The sequence below is a fragment of the Suncus etruscus genome, chromosome 7, assembly GCF_024139225.1.
Source record: "Suncus etruscus isolate mSunEtr1 chromosome 7, mSunEtr1.pri.cur, whole genome shotgun sequence".
Classification (NCBI taxonomy): Eukaryota; Metazoa; Chordata; class Mammalia; order Eulipotyphla; family Soricidae; genus Suncus; species Suncus etruscus.
Window position 1 is genome coordinate 125,435,210 of NC_064854.1, and position 20,940 is coordinate 125,456,149.

Here is a 20,940-nt window from a genome sequence, read left to right on the forward strand (position 1 = left end):
TGAACCAAAAGGCTCTGCATGCTGAAAGCCTGGGTTGTCTACCTCCTTGTTATATGTTACATGATCCTCCAAACACCATGAGATTGCCTGAGATGTATAGATCTTGTAAATATGTATCATATCTTATTAGAAAATAAAGGTAAAATGTATGAATCTATAAAAAGCTGTTTCTTTTAAGGGAGTTTTAGAAGGGTGGCAAATTCCCTGGAAACAAACCAGATACCTTAAAATATAGGTTTCACTTTATTTACAGGTCTAGCCAATAAAAAACGGGGTTGGAGATATTAAAAAGTAAGGCCCAACCCATATGGTCTTCAGCTCAGCACTGCCAGGAGTGATGGCTCGAGTACAGAGCCAGAAGTGGCCCCTGAACATCAATGGGCTTGATCCAAAGATAACTGAGCAGTAGTGTTCAAAACACTTGATTAGAGTCCATCTGAGAAGCTGACGGTTCATCTTCATCCAGTTAAGAAGGACCCTTCTTTGGTGGGTTGCTGCAGATTAAAGCCCAACGACCATACTTTCCCACACGTCTTCCAGTATTTCCTGAGAAATGCTTATGACACAAACCCCTACTTTACATTTGAGATCTCCACATGTCTTCGGATTAGGCTGAATTTGCCTGTTGGGTCTGGAATATACCATTTTTCCCAGACATCAGTATATGAAGCAGTTCTTCCCCATGGCTTAAAGTGCCCGTTCCAGTGGAGTAACTTTGCAGCCTTTACAAACTGAGGTGAATATCGTTTCCCAGCGCTGGAACCTTGCATTGAGGGGAAAAAAAAAAAAATCAACTGTTGGTCTTGCACACAATGCATGAAAAGCAGAAGACTGATGCTACATGATGATTTACTCATTGCTACTTACCAAGGTGTCGAACATTCCACATCGGGTCAATGGTGGAATGCTGCTGATAAAATACGATGAGGAGAGGTGGAGTAGTGATGCTACCAGCCAGCGTTCTGCTATACAACCCCTCTCTTGAGACAGATGACATGTATTAGTGGAGGTTCCTGTAAATGAAAGCCAAGCCAACCTCCCCGCAAAACCCAGAATCGAAAATTTTTCCACAGCAATTTCATGGGCTAGCTAGTCACTACTTACTCTACATTTAGTTTCATCCATTTTTCCAGCTGGTTGGTTATATTCTGTCTTTTCCATTCTGTCAAGTTTGCAACGAAAACCCCAGGGTTAAAGGAACAGGTGCTGGCCTTCATGGAAAGTTTTCGAATCCTTTCTTTTTTATAGTCCAGATATCCAATATAATTGTACTAAAAACAAATGAGATAAGTATTTATTGCTTCAAATAGGGTAAGTAAAATTGGATAGCCAGTAAGAAAGAAATTTAAAACTATGACTTAGCTACATAAAGCCAAATGAAAAGTACACTTTGGAATTCCAAATCGGAACAAAAACCATGAGCAAATATTAATGAGCTGACGGAAGCACATACTACCAGTGGCTCACATCTGGTTGTGGCTTAATAGACTGCTGTACTGCTATAAGTACATTAAGCCTAGGTGAAGGGGGTGGGCAGAGAGTACAGCGGGCAGTGTGCTTGTCTTGCATGTGGTCAATTTGGGTTCAGTGTCCCTGGAGTACTGCTGACTAGCCTAGAAAAACCAGTCAAGTCTTTAACTCAAATTATAAGTAAGTAGTCTTTGGAGACCATAAAAGGCAGCAAAAAGGAATCTCTGATGTAGCCCCTTCCCATCATCCATTCCAGGGAATGGTGTATTTGTAGTGGTTTAACCTGGTTGCCTGCTCCACGGATGACAACTTTTGTAGAGGTAGAATCACAATCTTCTGAAAACGCAGCTGCATGTCCTGGTTTTAGTGGTGTCTTGTAAAGAGCAAGGATATCACCTGAAGGGTCAGAAAGATAGTGGGCAAGGGCATTGCCTTGCATGCTACAGACCCGACTCAATCCCCTCATCCCACGTGTTCCATTTGATGCTCTGAGCCTGCCACAAGTGATCCATGATTGCAGAGCCAGAAGCCAGCCTTACGCATCACAGGGAATAGTTTTTCCTTCAAAAAAGAAGGGGGGGTGGGTGTCGGAGAGGCAGCCTGGAGGTAGGGCGTTTGCCTTGCATGCAGAAGGGCGGTGGATAGAATCACAGCATCCCATATGGTTCCCCAAGCCTGCCAGGAGCGATTTCTGAGTGCAGAGCCAGGAGTGACCCTTAAGTGCTGCTGGGTGTGACCCAAAAACCAAAAATAAAATCCCTATTTATGTCTTCATGAAGTGACTCTGGCCTTTACAAGATTCCAGGAGATGACCTAGGGTCAGAGGTCAGAGCATAACAAACTGGAACATGTTTAAAGTAGCGGAGGCCAAGGCTTGATAGCTCTAAGTACTCGACCCTCCTTCCCCAGTACTGCCAGATGTGGCCTCAAAACCAAAAGAAACTAGCCCACTAGAAAGACCTCCATTGAGTTATTACATTTTGTACTACCTTGAACAATAACGTCATCATCCATATAGATGGCCTTCTTTGCATGGGGAACCAGAATTGGCAAGTAGAATCTGGCAAAAGTTAACTGGAAAGACGGGGGGAAAGGAAGCATTAACACTGGATTTGTCCGTAGTTAAATCCCATCTAGAACTTGCGAGGAATTCCCAATGTTTTTAGGAATGTTCAATGCAGAAGACGTGAAGGGTCTCTTAGAACTATCCCACGTTAAATCAGAAAGCAACTTGCTTTGTATCCAGAATTCATTTGGGCCATTCTAATCATTTCCTAGTAATTTTCAAGTATAAACAAGGATACATTGGAACTCACTGGTTTTATGGATTCCCCTTGCTCAGGATCCTCCTTTATTTTCCCTTCCAAAAGTTTAGTGTCAAAATTCACAATTTTGTACCTGATATTTTTCAGGGTACCACTGTTGAGCCAGGACCTGATGAAAAGCAAGCACCCAAATTTCAGTTTCAAATGTTCCCACCCTGAACCAATATGCTGTCATCAATACTATTCAAACCAGGCTCTCACTCAGGATCACTCTGGACATTGTAGAAAACTTACAGAATTGGTATTTAATTTTCGTAGTAACTCAGAATTTCTCACATATAAAGCATGCATTCTACTACTGAGTTCCATTCCAACCCACATGAAAACAGTATTTACCACATAAATCATTCTCTTCCCTCCCAAATACACAGATCAAGAAAATGAGTTTGAGGGCGGTAAAGATCGCTCAGTGAGTAGGGAGTTTGTCTTGCATACAGCCAACCCAAATCCCATCTCATTCCCTCCACAGCCCCAACCCTGCCAGGAGTGATCCATGAACCCTGAATATATTTAAGCCTTGAACACTCTGGGGATAGCCCTCTTCCCCACACCCTGAAGACTATGAGTTAAATATGATGGTAAAAAATATAGTGAAAGCTAATTATCCACAAAGGTGGTAATTCTGTTAATCCAGTCTCACTTATTCACTCTGATAATGAAGTAATTCTTACACCTGAATTTAAGGTACTACTTAGAAGAAAAAAATCTTTTCTAGAGAGAACTATAGCTTTTTACCTAGATTTTGTCAAGTCCCCATTTTGTGGATCCAATGATCATTTTCTGTAGTTTATTTTAATGCACTATTTGTTTCTACATTTTAAATCAGAGGTCCTCAAACCTTTTAAACAGGGGGCCAGTTCACTGTCCCTCAGACCATTAGAGGGCCAGACTATAGTTTAAAAAAAACTATGAACAAATTCCTATGCATACTGCATATATCATATTTTGAAGTGAAGAAACAAATGGGAACAAATACAGTATGTGGCTCGCAGACCATAGTTTGAGGACCACTGTTTTAGATAGTTCCTGAGTTTTTAAATATAAAAAATTAATTGCAACTCTGAATTATTAACTAATAATTCAAATTAAACACTAACTGTAGCATAAACCACAAAACTAATCAGAACTGAAAATTATAGACAAGATGGCTCTTGAAATACTTTGTACATCTTCAAAGTTCTCTCAAAAAAGAGGGGCTGGAAAAAGAACAGTGGCTATTCCCTCTAATCACTCTAGGCCAGGATTTGAATCTGGATCTATGCTCTGGCTTTTATTCCCTGGCTTTTATTCCCACATGCCTTCCAACTCTAAGACTAATTACACCTTGTATTAAGGTGCTTACAGATAGTAGGTTTAACACACTGAGACCAAGTTTATAAATGGTATAATCTCAAAAAAGAAAACTATGTAAACATATACATAAGTACTCTTGTGTGCTCATGCGCTATTAAAGAAACAAACAGTTTAAAGGATCCTTCTAGAAGCAGAATAATCATGTGAGCAACCAACCTGAGGTGGTCTGCTGTCCTGTTGAACGTAACAATGTAGAAGACCACATTGGAGCGCGTGTTGTGCTGGATGCTGTTTATGGCTGCAATGGCGCCCCCAAGCCTATCTTCAGATGCAGCAATCACCACAGGAATTTCCTCTTGGTTTCTATCTACCAAATGCCGGGAAGCACTTGTGACAAAGTCTATAGGATGAAGTCCCACAATGCCCGAATCTGCAAAGAACATACAAGAGGAAGGTGCTATGAAACACATACAGTCTCAGCAACTTTTGATATAAAGGTGACAATTGTGAACTTGTTTCTCTCACTCTCCACCATTGCAATGTGAAAGACAGCCCAGGCTACATGAACTAGGAATCTGGAAAGTAAAAGCTGCACTCAAAAAAAATAAGGACTTAAGGGGCCGGCTCGCAAGCACAGCAGTAGGGCGTTTTCCTAGCATGCGACTGACCCAGGATAGACTATGGTTCAATCCCCCGGCGTCCCATATGGTCCCCCAAGTCAGGAGCGATTTCTGAGCTCATAGCCAGGAGTAACCCCTGAGCATCACTGGGTGTGGCCCAACACTGCCCGCCCCCACCCCGAAAAAAAGGAGTTAAGGAGACAGACAAGGAGGGAGCTTAAAGACTGGAGTGCAGGTTTCACATGCAGAAGCCCCTCAAGGTTCCATCTCTGGCATCTACTGCTCCTCAAGTGCCCTAGGAATGTACTTTTTTGGGGGAGAAGGGGAGGACTTAGTGGGAAGAGCCTCTCTGAAATGTTTCTTGGGGTCCGAGCAATAGTACAGCAGGTAGGGAGCTTGCATTGCACATGGCCTGAGCGTGGCATCCCGTGTAGTTCCTGAGTACAGAGTCAGGAATAACTCCAGAGCACCCCCAAAACTAAAAAAATTATTTATCTTGAAATTTTGAGGTTAAGGGGACCAACCACACTCAGCCCACTTAGGTTATTACTGCCTCTGCATTCAGAAACCATATGGTGCTCAGGGGAAGCATATAGGACTTTGGGTCAAACTCTGGCTACTTGCAAAACAAATGCCTTCCTTACCTTCTGTACTATTGCTCCAGTCCCAAATTTTGAAATTTCTATCAATAACCTTAACAGATATATAACAACTCCTCATATCTCTCAGCAGGACTCTAGTTATAAAACAAAATCAGAAACTGTCAACTGAGTTTAAAAATAAATAAAATAAAAATAAACATTATAGGACATAACTCAGAGAAACTGCACAAGCCTTACATGGATAAAGGTCTGAGTTAAGTTCCTGGTACCACGTTGGGTTTTTTTTTTTTTTTTCCCCCCTAAAAAGGACTTTACCAAAGCCAGATAGCACAGCAGGCATGGCATTTGCCTTGCACGCAGCCAACCCAAGTTTGATCTCTGGCATCCTATATGGTCCCCTGAACCAGCCAGGAGTGATTTTTTTGAGCACAGAATCAGAAGTAACCCCTAAGTGCCGCTGGGTGTGGCCCAAAACAAAAACAAAACTGGACCTTATACTGTCTAATTCCATTGCTAGTTTTGTCCAACATCCCACAACCCTACCCTCAGTGGCCCCCCCCAAAACAAAACAAAACAAAACCAAGTAACTATAGTAGAATGCCTGTCTCGAATACAGGCAGGGGATGAGAAGGGGGGAGGGGGTAATGTTACACTGGTGAAGGGGGGTGTTCTGGTTATGACTATAATCCAACTATGATCATGTTACTTAAATAAAAAATATATTTTAAAAAAAACTATCAGTGATAGGACAGAGGGTAAGGAATTTGCCTTGCACACAGCTGACCTGGGTTCAATTCCCAGTGTAGTGACCGTCTGCCCAGGACTGTCCAGCTGCCAGGTGGGGCCTTATGCCTACCCAGGGATGCCAACATGTAATGACTGCCCACCTGAGACTGAGGGAGAGAGAAGAGAGAAGTAGAAAGTAAAAAAAAAAAAAAAGAAAGTAAGTATACTTTTTATTCTGCCTGGAGTCTAAGGCATGTCACTGCCACCCGGATGGTTTCAGAAAAAGAGGGAAAAGATAGATGAACATTCACCTGCCAAAGGTGGCCAGGGGAGGTACAAAAAAACAAAGAGAAAAGTAGATACAAAGCAGGCAACATCTCTCCTATGTTTAAGTTTTGGGCCCCGAAGACCAGCAGGCGCTGCTCTTGTCACTATCCTAGGCACTCCCTGCAGCCGTCCAAATTTTTCTTTTTATACCCAGCATGACAAGGGGGCATGTCTAAGGAGCAAGTTTCCAGGTTCAACTGCCATAAATCAATACCCGGCATCCCATATGGTCCCCTGAGCCTGCCAGGAGTGATTTCTGAACAAAAGTAACCTCTGAGCGCCGCTGGGTGTGATGGAAAAACAACAACAAACTATTGGAATGGAGTACACACAGCAACTGCAGAGATTGTTCTGTAAAATTGTTTACATTTTATCATATCTTCATTAACTCATTCAATATTCAATGAACACGGCTGCCTGCTATGTGCCAGGGAATATCCAGTCATGTATACAACAGACAAGGCTGAGGAGAAGGCTCAAAAAGTCAGAGCCACTCAAAGACTTGAGTCTGATCCTCAAGGCACTGCATGTCCCTCTGATAAATGAAGCATTTTTCACTCACAATACATGATTAAAAACATGCTGTGATGGGGCCAGATATAGAATAGAGGTAGGGTGTTTGCTTTGAATGCACAAGGACAGTGGTTTAAATCCTGACATCCCATATGGTGCCCAGAGCCTGCCAGGAGTGATTTCTGAGCGTAGAGTCAGGAGTAACCCCTGAGCGGCCCCGGATATGACCCAAAAACAAAACAAAACAAACAAAAAAAAAACAATGTTCAGAGAGATACTACAATAGATAAGGTGATTTTTTTACAGGTGGGAGACAACCTAGGTTTGACGTCAGCACTCCATACAGTACCTCATACAGTCCTCCCCGACCCTGCCAGAAGTAATTCCTGAGCAAAGAGTAAGCTATTAGCAAATTGAAAAAACAAAAGATGGGGTCGGGAAGGTGGTGCTAGAGGTAAGGTGTCTGCCTTGCAAGCGCTAGCGTAGGACTGACCGCGGCTCGATCCCCCGGCATCCCATATGGTCCCCCCAAGCCAGAGGCAATTTCTGAATGCATAGCCAGGAGTAACCCCTGAGCATCAAACGGGTGTGACCCAAAAAACAAAAAAACACAAACAAACAAAAAAAAAAAGGTAGGGTCGGACTGATAGCACAGTGGTAGGGCATTTGCCTTGCATGCTGCAAGGCAAGGATGTACCTGGGTTTGATTCCCAGCATCTTATAGGGTGCCCCAAGCCTGCCAGGAGCAATTTCTAAGCAAAGAGCCAGGAGTAACCCTGAGCATCGCTAAGTGTGGCCCAAAAACAAAAAAAAAAAGAAAAAAAGAAACAATGAAAATAACTCCCAGTTGAATCATACAATGAAGTGATTGTTCTATCAGTTGACAAGGGTTATGGCTAGTCTGCTTTTCAAGCCCTGCTGAGATTGCACAGGTTAGAAGAAAGTGAGCAGACTAGAACCCCAGCCCGTGAGCCTCTGGCTTCTCCTTTTGAAACAGAGCAGCTGAGCAACTGGGACTGTGGGGAAGGTGAGCTCTAGGAGCACCAAGAGTACATGTATCAACCACTCTCCCCAATTCTTTTCTCTCCACTTGTGCCCCCTTTTCTTTTGTGATGCTCACTCACATACCTGCCCATGGCACTGCTGGAAATAGCCCATGGAACTGAGCATCAGAGACAGCAGAGCTGCCAAAACGCAATGGGACATAGGGAATCTGAGCCTATGATCAGAAGACTGGAGAGCAGGCACACCCAATCCATGTAGCCATTTCCCTTCCTTTTCCAGACTTCAGCAGCCTTGTGTAAGACCAAGAAGAAAGCTTGTTGTTTTTATACTCAGAATGTGGTTTTTGGGTCACAACCTGCAGCGCTCAGGGGACCAGATGGGATGCCGGGATTTAAACCACAGTCCTTCTGCAAGCAAGGCAAATGCCCTCCCGCTGTGCTAACTCTCTGGCCCCTTATACTCAGAATGTGGTTTTTGGGTCACAACCTGCAGTGCTCAGGGGACCAGATGGGATGCCGGGATTTAAACCACAGTCCTTCTGCAAGCAAGGCAAATGCCCTCCCGCTGTGCTAACTCTCTGGCCCCTTATACTCAGAATGTGGGACACAGGGAACTGCAAGTTTCTAAAGAAGCAAAGGCATTCATTAGTAAGGACTCCCATACCTGAAACCTCGCTCCTTAGCAAACTGCTCAGGCCAAAGAATTTATGTTGCAAAACCAGTACAAATAGAGCAACAACAAGGAGCAGGATGATGATGTTCACTGAAACAGAAAAAGGTCGTTGCATTATCGCTCTTTACTTTTTGACCGGTATAAAAACGTGCAGTGTGGGAAAAGCATACCTCTACGGAATGTCATCTTCTTCTTCTATCTTCTATAAGTAATAGCTATTAATCCTACAAAACAAAAACAAACTCCCAAAGTCAATGATATATGAGAATGGCCATCAAAATACCAGGTTTCATTCAGGTAGAAAACAGGAAATGCATATACTATTTTTCCAGACACTCATTTTTTATTTATTTATTTTTTGGTTTTTGGGTCACACCTGGCAGCACTCAGAAGTTCAGACACTCATTTTAATTAACTTCTCAAAAACCAAAATTGTGGGTTTGAGATAGTAATCATCTCATGCAGCTGATAACAGTTTGATTCCTGGCACCACATATGGTCCCCTGAGCACATCCAAGAGTAATCCCTGAACACAAAGCCAGGAGTAGGCCTGAGTAAAAAATACAAAAGAAAACTAAATAAAACCCAAACTGGGATTTGAGTTTTTTTTTTTTTAATGGTAGTCACAGTGGTATACTTCCAAATAACTAAAAAAATAGATATCCTGGGTCCCGCGAGGTGGCACTAGAGGTAAGGTAAGGTTTCGCTCCCACGGTGAACCATACGGTCCCCTCAAGCCAGGGGCAATTTCTGAGCACTTAGCCAGGAGTAACCCCTGAGCACCAAACGGGTGTGGTGGAAAAACCAAAAAAAAAAAAAAAAGATATCCACTTTTGCAAATTCATGTAAAATAAAGCTGAAAAAAAATTATGACAAAACACAAAATTCAACCTTGATTTTCAAAGATTTACATCCCCCCCCAAAAAAAGGGCCAGAGCGACTGTACAATGTATAGGGCATTTGCCTTGCATATAGAAAAACTAGGTTCAATCCCCAGCATCCTAGATGGTTCCTTGTGCCCACCAGGAGTGATTCCTGAGTGCCAGGAGCTCGATGTTGTAACCACACCCCTCCTTATTCCTGTGTAGAAAGATCTCCCATTTCTGGGAAGGGTCTCGGGGAGGTAACTAAAAGGTTTGTCCTGAGGGGCAAAAAGGGGGATTTGCATGGATGAAGGATAGAGGAGGAAGCAGAAGATCTCTGAGGGACAAGGTACAATGCAGGGCTGAATAGGAATCCAGCCTAAATGGTTATGATAGGCCACACATGTTGGCCAGGGCAAATAAAGCTGTTATATCCTGAAGCCTGCCTGCATGTGAGTTTTCTACCCGCCACAATCACCTCAGAACCACCGGTTCAACAGGAGGAGGATACACGTGGTCCTGAGCTGGAGGAGAAAGGCCTCCATCACCATCCACCTCCATTCAAGCCCATTCAAAGGGCTTCATGCAACAGATGTGACCTAAAATAAGTCCACCAAAAAAAATCCCAAATAATCAAAACTCAAGAGCTTTTTCCTGAAATTTCATTCCATTCATTCTTTTAACAAAGTGGTAGCAGGACCAGATTGGCAGTGCAGTGGGTAGTTTCTGCAGGTGGCAGACCCAGGTTCAATCCCTAACATCCTATATAGTCCCGTGATACCAGAAGTGACCCCTTTGCACGGAGCCAGAATCAAGCCACAAGTGCTACTTACTGTGGCTCAAAAAGAAAAAGAGAGGGAGGGGCCAGAGAGCACGCATGGAGGTAGGGTATTTGCCTTGCATGCAGAAGGACGGTGGTTCAAATCCCGGCATCCCATATGGTCCCCTGAGCCTGCCAGGAGTGATTTCTGAGCATAGAGCCAGGAGGAACCCCTGAGCGCTGCCGGGTGTGACCCAAAAACCACAAACAAAAAAACAAAAGAGAGAGAAAGTGGTGGGAGAGGCTGGAGAGATAATAGTGGGAAAGGCACTTGCCTTGCATACACATGGATGAGCTAGATTCAATCCCTGGCACCCCATATGGTTCCTGAAGCTTCGTTACCCTAAGCCAGGAGGGATGTGAACGCAGAGCTACAGGTCTGGAGTCCTAGGGGGTGTGGCCCACAAACTAAAACAAAAATGACCTCTTTGGGGGTTGGAGAGAGCTCAAAGGGCTGAAGAACATGATTTGTATGTAGAACCCGAGTTCCATCCCTGACACTGTATGGTTCTCCAAGCACCACGAGTGGTAGTCCCCAAAACATTAAAGAAGCACATACAGAAATAAGATGATTTAATTCATTTATTCCTATTTTCCTTGGCAAGAAAGAATGTGAACTGTATGGTTCCCATATAAATCCAATGAACTTGTGCAGGACACACTGACAGGACTTTTTTTGATGTGTTACCGAGCTCTAAAATCATGTATAGTAGTGCCAGGTATAGTATTACTTGACCTTTCCAATCCAGAAACAGCTAAAAAAAAAAATGCAATCTTTAATAATCAGAGAGATCCAATTTAAGGAAAGACGTGGATCCTAATGACAACCTTTCACATGGAACCCTAAAGTCTTTCTCTCTTAGCTCAAATTCCCTCAAGTTTCTACCACAACTGACACCTCATAGGTAGGGATTAGAGAGGGGCATGCCCATTCTGACATACAACATCAAGCCTGGTTTCTGACAGGCTGAAAGATGGAAAGGCACCAAAGATAAACATCTACTTTCTCCAACCTCTTCATCTGATTAGCTCCAAAGAGAACTGACCCCTAATACCACTTCAATTGCATTTTCTTTTGGTTTTGGGCCACACCTGGCAGTGTTCAGAGGTTGATCTTGGCTCTGTGCTCAGACTTTTACTCCTGGCAAGCTCAGGAGACCATATGGGATGCCAGGGATCGAATCCCAGTTGGTTGCATGCAAGGCAAATGCCCTACCCACTGTACCCACTCTGCCCCTTCAGTTGCATTTTCTCTGAATTCTCACATCTCCGAGTCAGGTGGTTGTCTTCTTACATGTCTGGGCTGTGTGTTGGTCTCAACTATATCTTCAGGCCACTGACACAAAGAAAGGTGCAATCAATGGTTAACATAATTATTGTTGCTGTTATAATTTGGGCCACAGTGGAAGTGTCTGACTTACTACTGGAGGGCAAAGATCATATGTGGTTCAAGAAATGTAAGGCAAATGCACAAGGTTTCACCCCATGGTTCATTTGCGTGAAAATGCACGAAATGGGCCAGAGCAATAGTACTGCAGGAATGGTTCTTGCTTAGCATGCTGTTGATAGGGAAGATCCCTAACCCTCCATATGGTTCCCCTGAGCCACAACCAGGAGTGATTCCGGAACGCAATGCCAGGAGTAAGGTCTGAGCATCGCCGAGCATGGCCCCAAAACCTAAAAAAAAATTAAATGGATGCAATTTTTTAACTGCATTTAAAACAAAGGCGCAGTCAGTCACACATTAAACTTAATACCTGTGACTCTGACATATAACACTGTCACAGGGGCGGACAGCAAGTTGGGACCCCTGCACCCCCCTCAAAAAAAGACATCTCCAAACTACGAGCTCGGGGAATGGGGGTGTCTCCAAAGCATGTTTTGTGTGGATTCATTCCCCAGGCGCTAAGTTTCTCGAGGTTCAGGACCAGCGCGAGAATGCCCTTCTGGAGAAAGTGGAGAAAGGAGAGAGAGGAGAGAGACACAGATTCAGAGACAGAGAGAAGAGAGAGGAGAGGGGAGAGAGACACAGAGACAGAGACAGAGGAGAGAGAGAAGAGAGAGGAGAGGGGAGAGAGACAAAGAGAGGAGAGACACAGACACAGAGACAGAGAGAAGAGAGGAGAGACAGAGACACAGAGAGAAGAAACACAGAGACAAAGAGAAGGAGAGACAGAAACAGAAAGAAGGGAGACACAGAGACAGGAGGAAAGACACACAGGACAGAGAGACAGAGAGAAGAGAGGAGAGAAACACAGAGACAGAGAGAACAGAGTAGAGAGACAGAGAGAGACAAAGAGGAGAGAGGAGAGACACAGAAACAGAGAAAAGAGAGAGAGGAGAGGAGACACAAAAACAGAGACAGAGAAAAGAGAGGAGACACAAAGACAGAGACACAGCGACAGAGAGACAGAGAAAGACAAAGAGAGAGGAGAGACACAGAGACGGAGAGGAGGGAGACACAAAAACAGAGACACAGAGACAGAGGAGAGAGGACAGAGACACAGAGAAGAGAGAGACAGAAGAGAGGGGAGAGGCACAGAGACAGAGGAGAGAGAGAAGAGAGAGGAGAGAGGAGAGACAGAGAGAAGAGACACAGAGAGAAGAGAGGAGACACAGAGACAGGGAGGAAAGACACACAGGACTGAGAGAAGAGAGGAGAGAAGCACAGAGACAGAGAGAACAGAGAGAGACAAAGAGGAGAGAGAAGAGACAGAAGAGAGGAGACACAAAAACAGAGACAGAGAGAAGAGAGGAGACACAGAGATAGAGACACAGCGACAGAGAGACAGAGAGAGAGACACAGAGATAGAGGAGAGAGGACAGAGACAGAGACACCGAGAGAGCCAGAGAGCGAGACAGCCCCCGCTCCGGGGCTCCCGGGGTCTCGGTGCGTGCGGGCGGGCGGGCGTCGTGCACGGGCGCAGCGCACTCACCTGCAGCCGGGCCGAGTGGCAGCAGCAGCCCCGCCCGCCCGCCCGCCAGCTCGTCCCGCCCGCCAGCTCGTCCCGCCAGCTCAGCGCCCGCGCACGCGCACGCGCCCTACGGTGGCCGATTCGCGCCCGAGGCCTACGGCGCCTGCGCGGATCAGGCGCCGCCGGGCAGCCCCGAGGCGCGCCGGGGTCCTGGCGCGGGAGCGCGCGCGTGTCGAGGCGCGGCGTCGCCATGGAGACGGGCCGACGCCACGCCTGACGCCCGCGGCGGGTGCAGTCGCGTCCGGCCGGGTGGGACTGGGAGCCGAGGCGGCGGCTCCCGACACGCCCGCAGCGCTGCCGGCGAACGCCTCCCGAGCGCGCAATGCCTCCTTTTGGGTGACCCCGGTGTCCCCGCCGCCGCCCTCCAAGTCGCGCGCCAGGCGCCGCCGCTGCACGGTCTGCCACAAGATCATCCGGGACCTCGCGGCGGCGTGGGCGGTGGGCGGGGCGCAGGCGGCGCGCGCTTCCGCTTCCGGGGTCGGGCTCGGGCTCAGGGCGGGCGCGCTTCCGGGTCCCGCCTCCTGCGACCAGGCTCGGTCCCCGCTGCGGCTGCCCAGTCCGAGACTGTCGGCGCCCCGCTGCCCGTCGCACGGCCCCGGCCCCGAGCCCGAGGACGACATGCTGGAGCACCTGAGCTCGCTCCCCACGCAAATGGTGACGGCTCGGGGCCCGAGCTCCCTCTGCCCCGAACCCTTCTCCCCGGTTTGGCTCGGGGGGCTGGCTGGGGCCGCCCCAAGCCCAGATGGCAGCTCCGCCTCCCCGGGCCCCGACGTCCGCCTCCCCCGCCTCTGTCTCTGCTTCTGGAGCCAGCTTCGGGGCCCCGGGATACTCGGGTGGTTTGGAGTGTTTGCACCGTCCTGGGAGGTGGCTGGCTGGGTGGGCTGCAACCTGGGGGGACGCTGGGCTCTGCTCAGTCCCAGATTTGGGGGGCCCAAGATGCGGGGCGTGTATCTCTCGTGATGGAGCCTACTCCCAGCTTTTTGTTTCTTTGTTTTCCTCCAGGATTACAAAGGCCAGAAGCTGGCTGAACAGATGTTTCAGGGCATCATTCTTTTTTCTGCAGTAAGTATAGGGCACACACACACACACACACACTTTTTTCTGCAATAAGTATTGGGCACACACACACACACATCACATCACATCACACATCACACGCCCCTATTCTATTTTATCTCTAGATAGCCACACACTAGAGGCCAGAAGCTAGCACATACACACACACACACACATCACATCACACATCACACGCCCCTAAACTATTCTATTTTATCTCTAGATAGTGGGATTTATCTACGGGTACGTGGCGGAGCAGTTCGGGTGGACGGTCTACATAGTGATGGCTGGATTTGCCTTTTCGTGCTTGGTAAGACCGGTGGGCGTTTGGATGGCGACGGTTGACACCTAACGGGTTAACTAGGCGTGTGCCTTCTCGTTGGATCTAGCAGTGAAACCCTCACTCCTCGTTTCTTTTTTATCCCTTTCCAGTCCACGGTGTTTTTCCCTCTGGCTGGCATTGGGGGAGCGAGCCTTTTTCTTTTTGCAGATGCGTCCGGCAGTAAGCTGGCTCTCAGGTCGCATTTTACTCCCTCTTAACCGTTGTTTGAATTGAGACAGCCCAGCCTCTGTAGAATTCAAAGATTGTGCCCATCGCTTACAAGTCTCTTGCCTAGGTGGTGGCCATTTTCATAGATATGGCACTTTTGTTGTTTTCCCTTCAGCATTGGTGCTACTTGAGAACTGGCTCTTAACTTTTTACTGGCTGTAACTGATGCTTATCTCTCTCCTGACCCAGCTGACGCTTCCTCCGTGGCCCATTTACCGCCGGCACCCCCTAAAGTGGCTACCAGTTCAAGACTCTTGCACAGAGGACAAGAAACCGGGGGAAAGAAAAGTTAAGAGGCATGCTAAAAATAATTGATGGTTGATAGGGCTCTTATGATTCAGGTTTGCTGTCACACCTGCTTTTGTTGCCTGAAGTGAAATAAATTGCTTTCATACCCAAAGCATGAATTAAAAACCACCTCTTGATGTTCTTGTGGCACAACTCAGTAAGGATTTGCTCTCCTGGTAGTTCACTTCTAATTCGTTTTGGTTGGTTTGCTTAGTTATGGGCCACACAATCACTGGGTTCGATCCCCATCATTCCAAATGGTCCCACCCACACTTCACGCCAGAAGTGTTTTCTGAGTGCCGAAACAGGAGTAACCTCTGAGCTCTGCCAGATGTAGCACATAAAAACACAAAAGTGGAAAGTGGAAACCAAAGAGAAATTAACCAAATCAGATCAGGCTGTTGCTTTGCATCCAACCAACCTGGCTTCAAAGCCTGACTCTATATATGATCCCCTGAGCACCACTAGGAGTAATTCCTGAATTACTGAGGCCATGTGTAATCCCCTAAGCACTGCATGGTATGGTCCAAAAACAAAAAAATGTGTAGTGTTTAATAGCTCAATCATTGAAGTTCACAAAAGGCCAACCTATTGCCAAAATTTTGCCCCCACTAAGCACTGGAACTAGATGGTTTTATAGCCAAGTTCTACAAACCTAACAGGATGAAAATAGATCTCAGGAAGCAGGGAATGAACACTGTAAAGGGGAGAGAGTATTTTATTCACTATTATTCCCCAGGTTCTGTGAAAGCTCCTGGTAAAAAGTAAAAACAAGATCTAAATAATTTAAGTGACTGAGAAAAGAGAACATCACATTTTATACGGGTATGATATAGAAGGCAAGTTTTTTGGTTCTTGTGCCAAAAAAACAAGGTTACATATTTTTTCTTATGTAGAGCATTCTGAACAATAATCACTTTTATTTCCAGTTTTGGGAACACACCTGGTGGTACTCAGAGGACCACACACTAACTCCAGTCACCCCCAGCAGCTGAGACTTTGTGTGAGTGGACAGTAAACCGGGGAGGGAGGGTCATACATGCAAAGCTGCATACTCTAGCCCATCAATTAATTTCCTTGGTCAGCCCAATAGTCATTCTTAGATCCCTTTATACAGAAGTTAAACATAACTACTTTTTTAAATAAAAATTTTATTTCTTAGATGGGCATTACCCATATTAAACAGCTGATCAAATATGTGAGTTATAATCACATTTTTAAAAGTAGAAAGATAACCACCATCTTGCTATTTGAGAAGACAAACATCTAGAGATAGACGTTTAACAGAACAAAGAATCTGGACTTTAAAACTGCTTAGTTGGAGAAGGAAGTTTCTGGGGGGAGGGGAGAGGTGTTGCTTTCAGGGCCACGTTTGATGATGCTCAGGGCTTACTCCTGGTTTTGATCTCTGATCACATGGGTGGTACTTGAGGAACCAGATAGGTGCAGAGATCTAAAACAGGTCGTGTGTAAGACAAGTGCCCTACTCAGTGTAATATTCTGACCTGGAACTGGTGTTTTAAGAAATGTTTTTTGCTGAAGAAAACCTAAAAAAAAAAGTGCAAAAAAAAAAAAAAAAAATATATATATATATATATAGTGGGGCCAGAATGGTAGCACAATGGTAGGGCTTTTGCCACACATGCTGCCAACCAGGATGAGCCCGAGTTCAATCCCATTTGGTTCCCAGAGCCTGCCAGGAACAATTTTCGAGTACAGAGCCAAGAGTAATCCCTGAATGCAGCCTGGTGTGGCCCCAAAACAAAACAATATATATAGTACTTAGAAAACATTGGTTCACAAAGCCAAAAATATTTAAGTCTTGTAATTGCCAAATGAAGTTCCAATTTGAAAACAAAATGTTAAATGTCTGTCGGTATAAAGGGAATTTAATTGCTCAAATATAGTTTCTAAATATACTCAGAATCATGAATTGGCTTCTTAAAAAAATAAAGTATCGATTACTACCTAAAACTATTTACAAAAAGTTTCACTGTCAATAGTGTTTATTGTTTTATCACTGTGGTATGATATAAAACTTCCAATCTGTTTTGTGGCCCTGTGTTCACGCTGAACAGTACTTTAAAAAAGTTTTAGCTACTAGGTTGATCTTTAAGGCTCGGTATGCAGTAAATCAAACAAGTGTCTTATAACAGACCTTTTCTTTTTTTTTTTTTTTTTTTTTTTTTTGTGGTTTTTGGGTCACACCCGGCAGTGCTCAGGGGTTATTTCTGGCTCCAGGCTCAGAAATTGCTCCTGGCAGGCACAGGGGACCATATGGGGCGCCGGGATTCGAACCGATGACCTCCTGCATAAAAGGCAAACGCCTTACCTCCATGCTATCTCTCCGGCCCCAGACCTTTTCTTATACAGTGAATAAAATGCCAAAGTTTTCTCCTTTTGTAGGCTTGCTTCAGATTTTTCTGTATACTCTGAATAGCTGGCCTCCAGATATTGTTCTGGGTCTATTTTGTTTAGCAAAACCCTTTTGAAAATAGGTCTTTAGTTCCGGCAGAATAAGTTCTCAAAAATTCACATTTTCTTCAAAAAATTTCAACTGGCGAGCTTTCACACTGTAAGTCGTATACTTTTCACCCATATGATCCCGTAAACGTACCTATTTAGGAAAAAGAAAGAAATCAGTATAAAGCAGAAAAGATATTTCTGTGATCTTGTAAGAACTTTTATAATGTGATACCACAGTGAACACAATATGGAAAAATACTAATACTTGTTTATAATGTTACAGATACAAAAATCATAACTTAATAATGAACAGGCAATAATGAAACATCTGCAAAATATATACCAAAGAATACTACTATATGGAGCCCTTAAAGTCAGTAATTCTATTAGAATTAGTAATTTTATTTACTAGTAAATAAATTTTACTTTAATAAAAGTTCCCAGATCGGGGCCGGGCGGTGGCGCTGGAGGTAAGGTGCCTGCCTTGCCTGTGCTAGCCTAGGACGGACCGTGGTTCGATCCCCCGGTGTCCCATATGGTCCCCCAAGAAGCCAGGAGCAACTTCTGAGCGCATAGCCAGGAGTAACCCCTGAGCGGCACAGGGTGTGGCCCAAAAACCAAAAAAAAAAAAAAGTTCCCAGATCATTGTTGAAAACAATTGAGTGATATTAAAAATCCTTCTCAGCTGGAGCCACATAGACAGTACACCAGGTAGGGCCCTTTCCTTGCCTGTGACAACCACATATGGTTCCTTGCACAACACCAGGGGTGAACCCGTAGTGCAGTCAGGAATAAACTGAGCAAGAACTGACGTAGGCCCAAACCGCCCCCACCATGAAAAAAAAATTTTTTTCCCAAAAATAATGGGGAGTGTCAAAAAGAAACCTAGTCAGCTGAATGAATTCTGGGAAAGATAAAGTCAGGAGTCATGACGTTTGAACTAAAGCAGCTTTGGACAAACCCAAAAGTAATATAAAACATCATGGGGACAGGGAAAGGGGAACAGAAGACATTGCTAAAATAATCCAGCCCATCGTTGATAAAATTAATAAAAGCTAATAAAACTAACTCCCTTTCCCCTCAGGGAATTCAATGTCAAAAACTGTATTATATCTAAGATGCTGATTTCTGATTTGAACGCGAGCACAAGTTCTGCATGCATAAAACTCAGTTCCACACACGGTCTGCTACCACTGCCCGAAGCAACTCTCAAGCACCAAGAAGGGAAGAAACCCTTGAGCACTATTTTGTTTAAGGGGCCCACCACACCTGTTGCAGTTTAAGATAAACTCTAGAAAGAAATCTAGCAATACACTGCCATGATCTCAAGGTTAGGCAAAGCCTTGACATGACGTCAAAAAGCGTGAGTAACAAGGGTTGGAGTGATAGCACAGCGGGTAGGGTTGGTTTGTGTGAACATATGCTTTCACTTTTCTTGTTTATCTTTAACATGTAAGAAACCTGGGAAAGGGAGGCTGGGGGAGGGGGGTCACACGTGGTGGTACTCAGGAACCACTCCTACCAAGGCTCAGGGGACCTACCATATGTGGTCCCCATAGAACCCAAGTCAACTAACAGTGTGCTAGGCAAGCGCTCTCCCTGCTGTGCTAGTGCTCTGGCTCATAGACATTAACAAAATTAAAACCTTTTTGCTGCAAACAATGTACAAAAGTCAGCACAAAATAGGGAAAAAAACCAGCTTGCGGGGCCGGGCGGTGGCGCAAGAGGTAAGGTGCCTGCCTTGCCTGCGCTAGCCTTGGACGGACCGCGGTTCGATCCCCCGGTGTCCCATATGGTCCCCCAAGCCAGGAGCGACTTCTGAGCACATAGCCAGGAGTAACCCCTGAGCGTTACCGGGTGTGGCCCAAAAACCAAAAAAAAAAAAAAAAAAAAAAAAAAAAAAACCAGCTTGCAAATCATGTATCTAATAAAAGACTTATACTTAGAATATAAAAGTAACTACTCAACAAGGAAATGAGGGATCAGCGAGGTGGCGCTAGAGGTAAGATGTCTGCCTTGCAAGTGCTAGCCAAGGAAGGACCGCGGTTCGATCCCCCGGAGTCCCGCTGGTCCCCCCCAGCGATTTCTGAGCGCTTAGCCAGGAGTAACCCCTGAGCATGAAACGGGTGTGGCCCGAAAAACCAAAAACAAAAAAACAAGGAAATGATCATTTTTGTTTGTTTTGGGGTCAATCTGACAGGCTCAGGGTTGCCAGGAACTTAATGAACCCAGTTCGCATTTGACTGTACAAGGAAATGCCCTACCTGCTGTCCAATCACTCCAGTCCCCCCAAAAATGATAAATTTTTTTTGGTTTTGGGGCCACACCTGGTGACGCTCAGGGGTTACTCCTAGCTATGCGCTCACATATTGTTCCTGACTTGGACCATATGGGAATCGAACCGTGGTCTGTCCTAGGCCAGCTGCGTGCAAGACAACGCCCTACCGCTGTGCCACCGCTCCGGCCCCAAAAAATGGTAATTATTTTGGATCCGGAATCCTGGACAGACCCGGTTCAAATCCCACAATACATGTGGTCCCCCACTGAGCCTGCCAGGAGCGATTTCTGAGCACAAAGCCAGGAGTAACCCCTGAGTGTTGCAGGTGTGACCCAAACAAAAAAGAAAATGAGGCTTTTAGGGGCCGAAGCGATGGGGTAGGGCATTTGCCTTGCATCCTTGTATGCAGCTGACCTGGACTCAATCCCCAGCATTCCATATGGTCCCCATATGATCCCCAGAGGCTGCTAGGAGTAATTTCTGAGTGCAGAGCCAGGAGTAACTCCTGAGTGCTGCCAGGTATGGCCCAAAAACCAAATAGAAAAAAGAAAAGAAAAAAAGACACACAAGGGCCAGAAATAAAGTACAGCAAATCAGGTCTTGTATGTAGCTGACCCAATTTCGATCCCTGACACCCTGTATGGTTCTCCAAGCCCACCAGGAATGATCCTCAAAACCAAAATGAACACACACACACACACACACACACACACACACAAGACACATAGCCAATAAACACCTGAAAGATGAGTATCATTGTTTTCCGTTAAAGAAAAACATATCAAACCTTTGAGATACCATTTCACACCTACTAGGATGGCTATAATAAAAATGACACAAACTTTTTTTAGTAGAAGGTTGTGGATAAATTAGAACCCTTGCACATTACTAGCAGGAATTCTAAAAGTATCCAGCCACTAGGAACAGTCTGGCAGAGAAACTCATACGATTCAGTAATTTCAACTCCCACATAAGCAAGAAAAGTGAAAGCATACATTCACACAAAAACAGTAAAGAACGTTCACGACAGATGTGAGCATAATAGCCCAAAAGTGGGAATGAGGGCCGGAGAGGTGGCGCTAGAGGTAAGG

At 45.3% G+C, this 20,940-nt stretch overlaps 3 protein-coding genes across 4 annotated transcripts in view; 1 reads left to right on the forward strand and 2 right to left on the reverse strand.

Annotated features, from left to right (window-relative positions):
- Nucleotides 1-220: 220 nt before the first annotated feature.
- Nucleotides 221-11,642, reverse strand: GLT8D1 (glycosyltransferase 8 domain containing 1). 2 transcript variants are annotated; one of them, XM_049776207.1, is made up of 10 exons: nucleotides 11,502-11,642; nucleotides 8,724-8,777; nucleotides 8,545-8,643; nucleotides 4,305-4,518; nucleotides 2,787-2,904; nucleotides 2,460-2,544; nucleotides 1,754-1,866; nucleotides 1,105-1,271; nucleotides 868-980; nucleotides 221-763 (listed from the first exon to the last, which is right to left on the reverse strand). In XM_049776207.1, the coding sequence occupies exons 2-10, from the start codon at nucleotides 8,737-8,739 to the stop codon at nucleotides 573-575; spliced, it is 1,116 nt and encodes a 371-aa protein (XP_049632164.1). In that variant the 5' UTR covers nucleotides 8,740-8,777; nucleotides 11,502-11,642; the 3' UTR covers nucleotides 221-572. The 2 variants fall into 2 exon arrangements, with proteins under 2 accessions (XP_049632164.1, XP_049632163.1); XM_049776206.1 differs by lacking the exons at nucleotides 8,724-8,777; nucleotides 11,502-11,642 and having other exon boundaries at nucleotides 8,545-8,686.
- Nucleotides 11,643-13,636: 1,994 nt separating this feature from the next.
- Nucleotides 13,637-15,266, forward strand: SPCS1 (signal peptidase complex subunit 1). The gene is made up of 4 exons (XM_049776221.1): nucleotides 13,637-13,865; nucleotides 14,214-14,273; nucleotides 14,491-14,577; nucleotides 15,007-15,266. Exons 1-4 carry the CDS (start codon nucleotides 13,830-13,832, stop codon nucleotides 15,130-15,132), a joined length of 309 nt encoding a protein of 102 aa, XP_049632178.1. The 5' UTR covers nucleotides 13,637-13,829; the 3' UTR covers nucleotides 15,133-15,266.
- Nucleotides 15,267-17,080: 1,814 nt separating this feature from the next.
- Nucleotides 17,081-20,940, reverse strand: part of NEK4 (NIMA related kinase 4) — a 32,859-nt gene continuing 28,999 nt past the window's right edge. The window contains exons 15-16 of the mRNA XM_049776178.1: nucleotides 17,465-17,722; nucleotides 17,081-17,263 (exon numbers count right to left, since the gene is read on the reverse strand). Coding sequence (XP_049632135.1) covers nucleotides 17,630-17,722 — 93 coding nt within the window. The 3' untranslated portion in view covers nucleotides 17,081-17,263; nucleotides 17,465-17,629. The remainder of the gene's footprint in view (nucleotides 17,264-17,464; nucleotides 17,723-20,940) is intronic.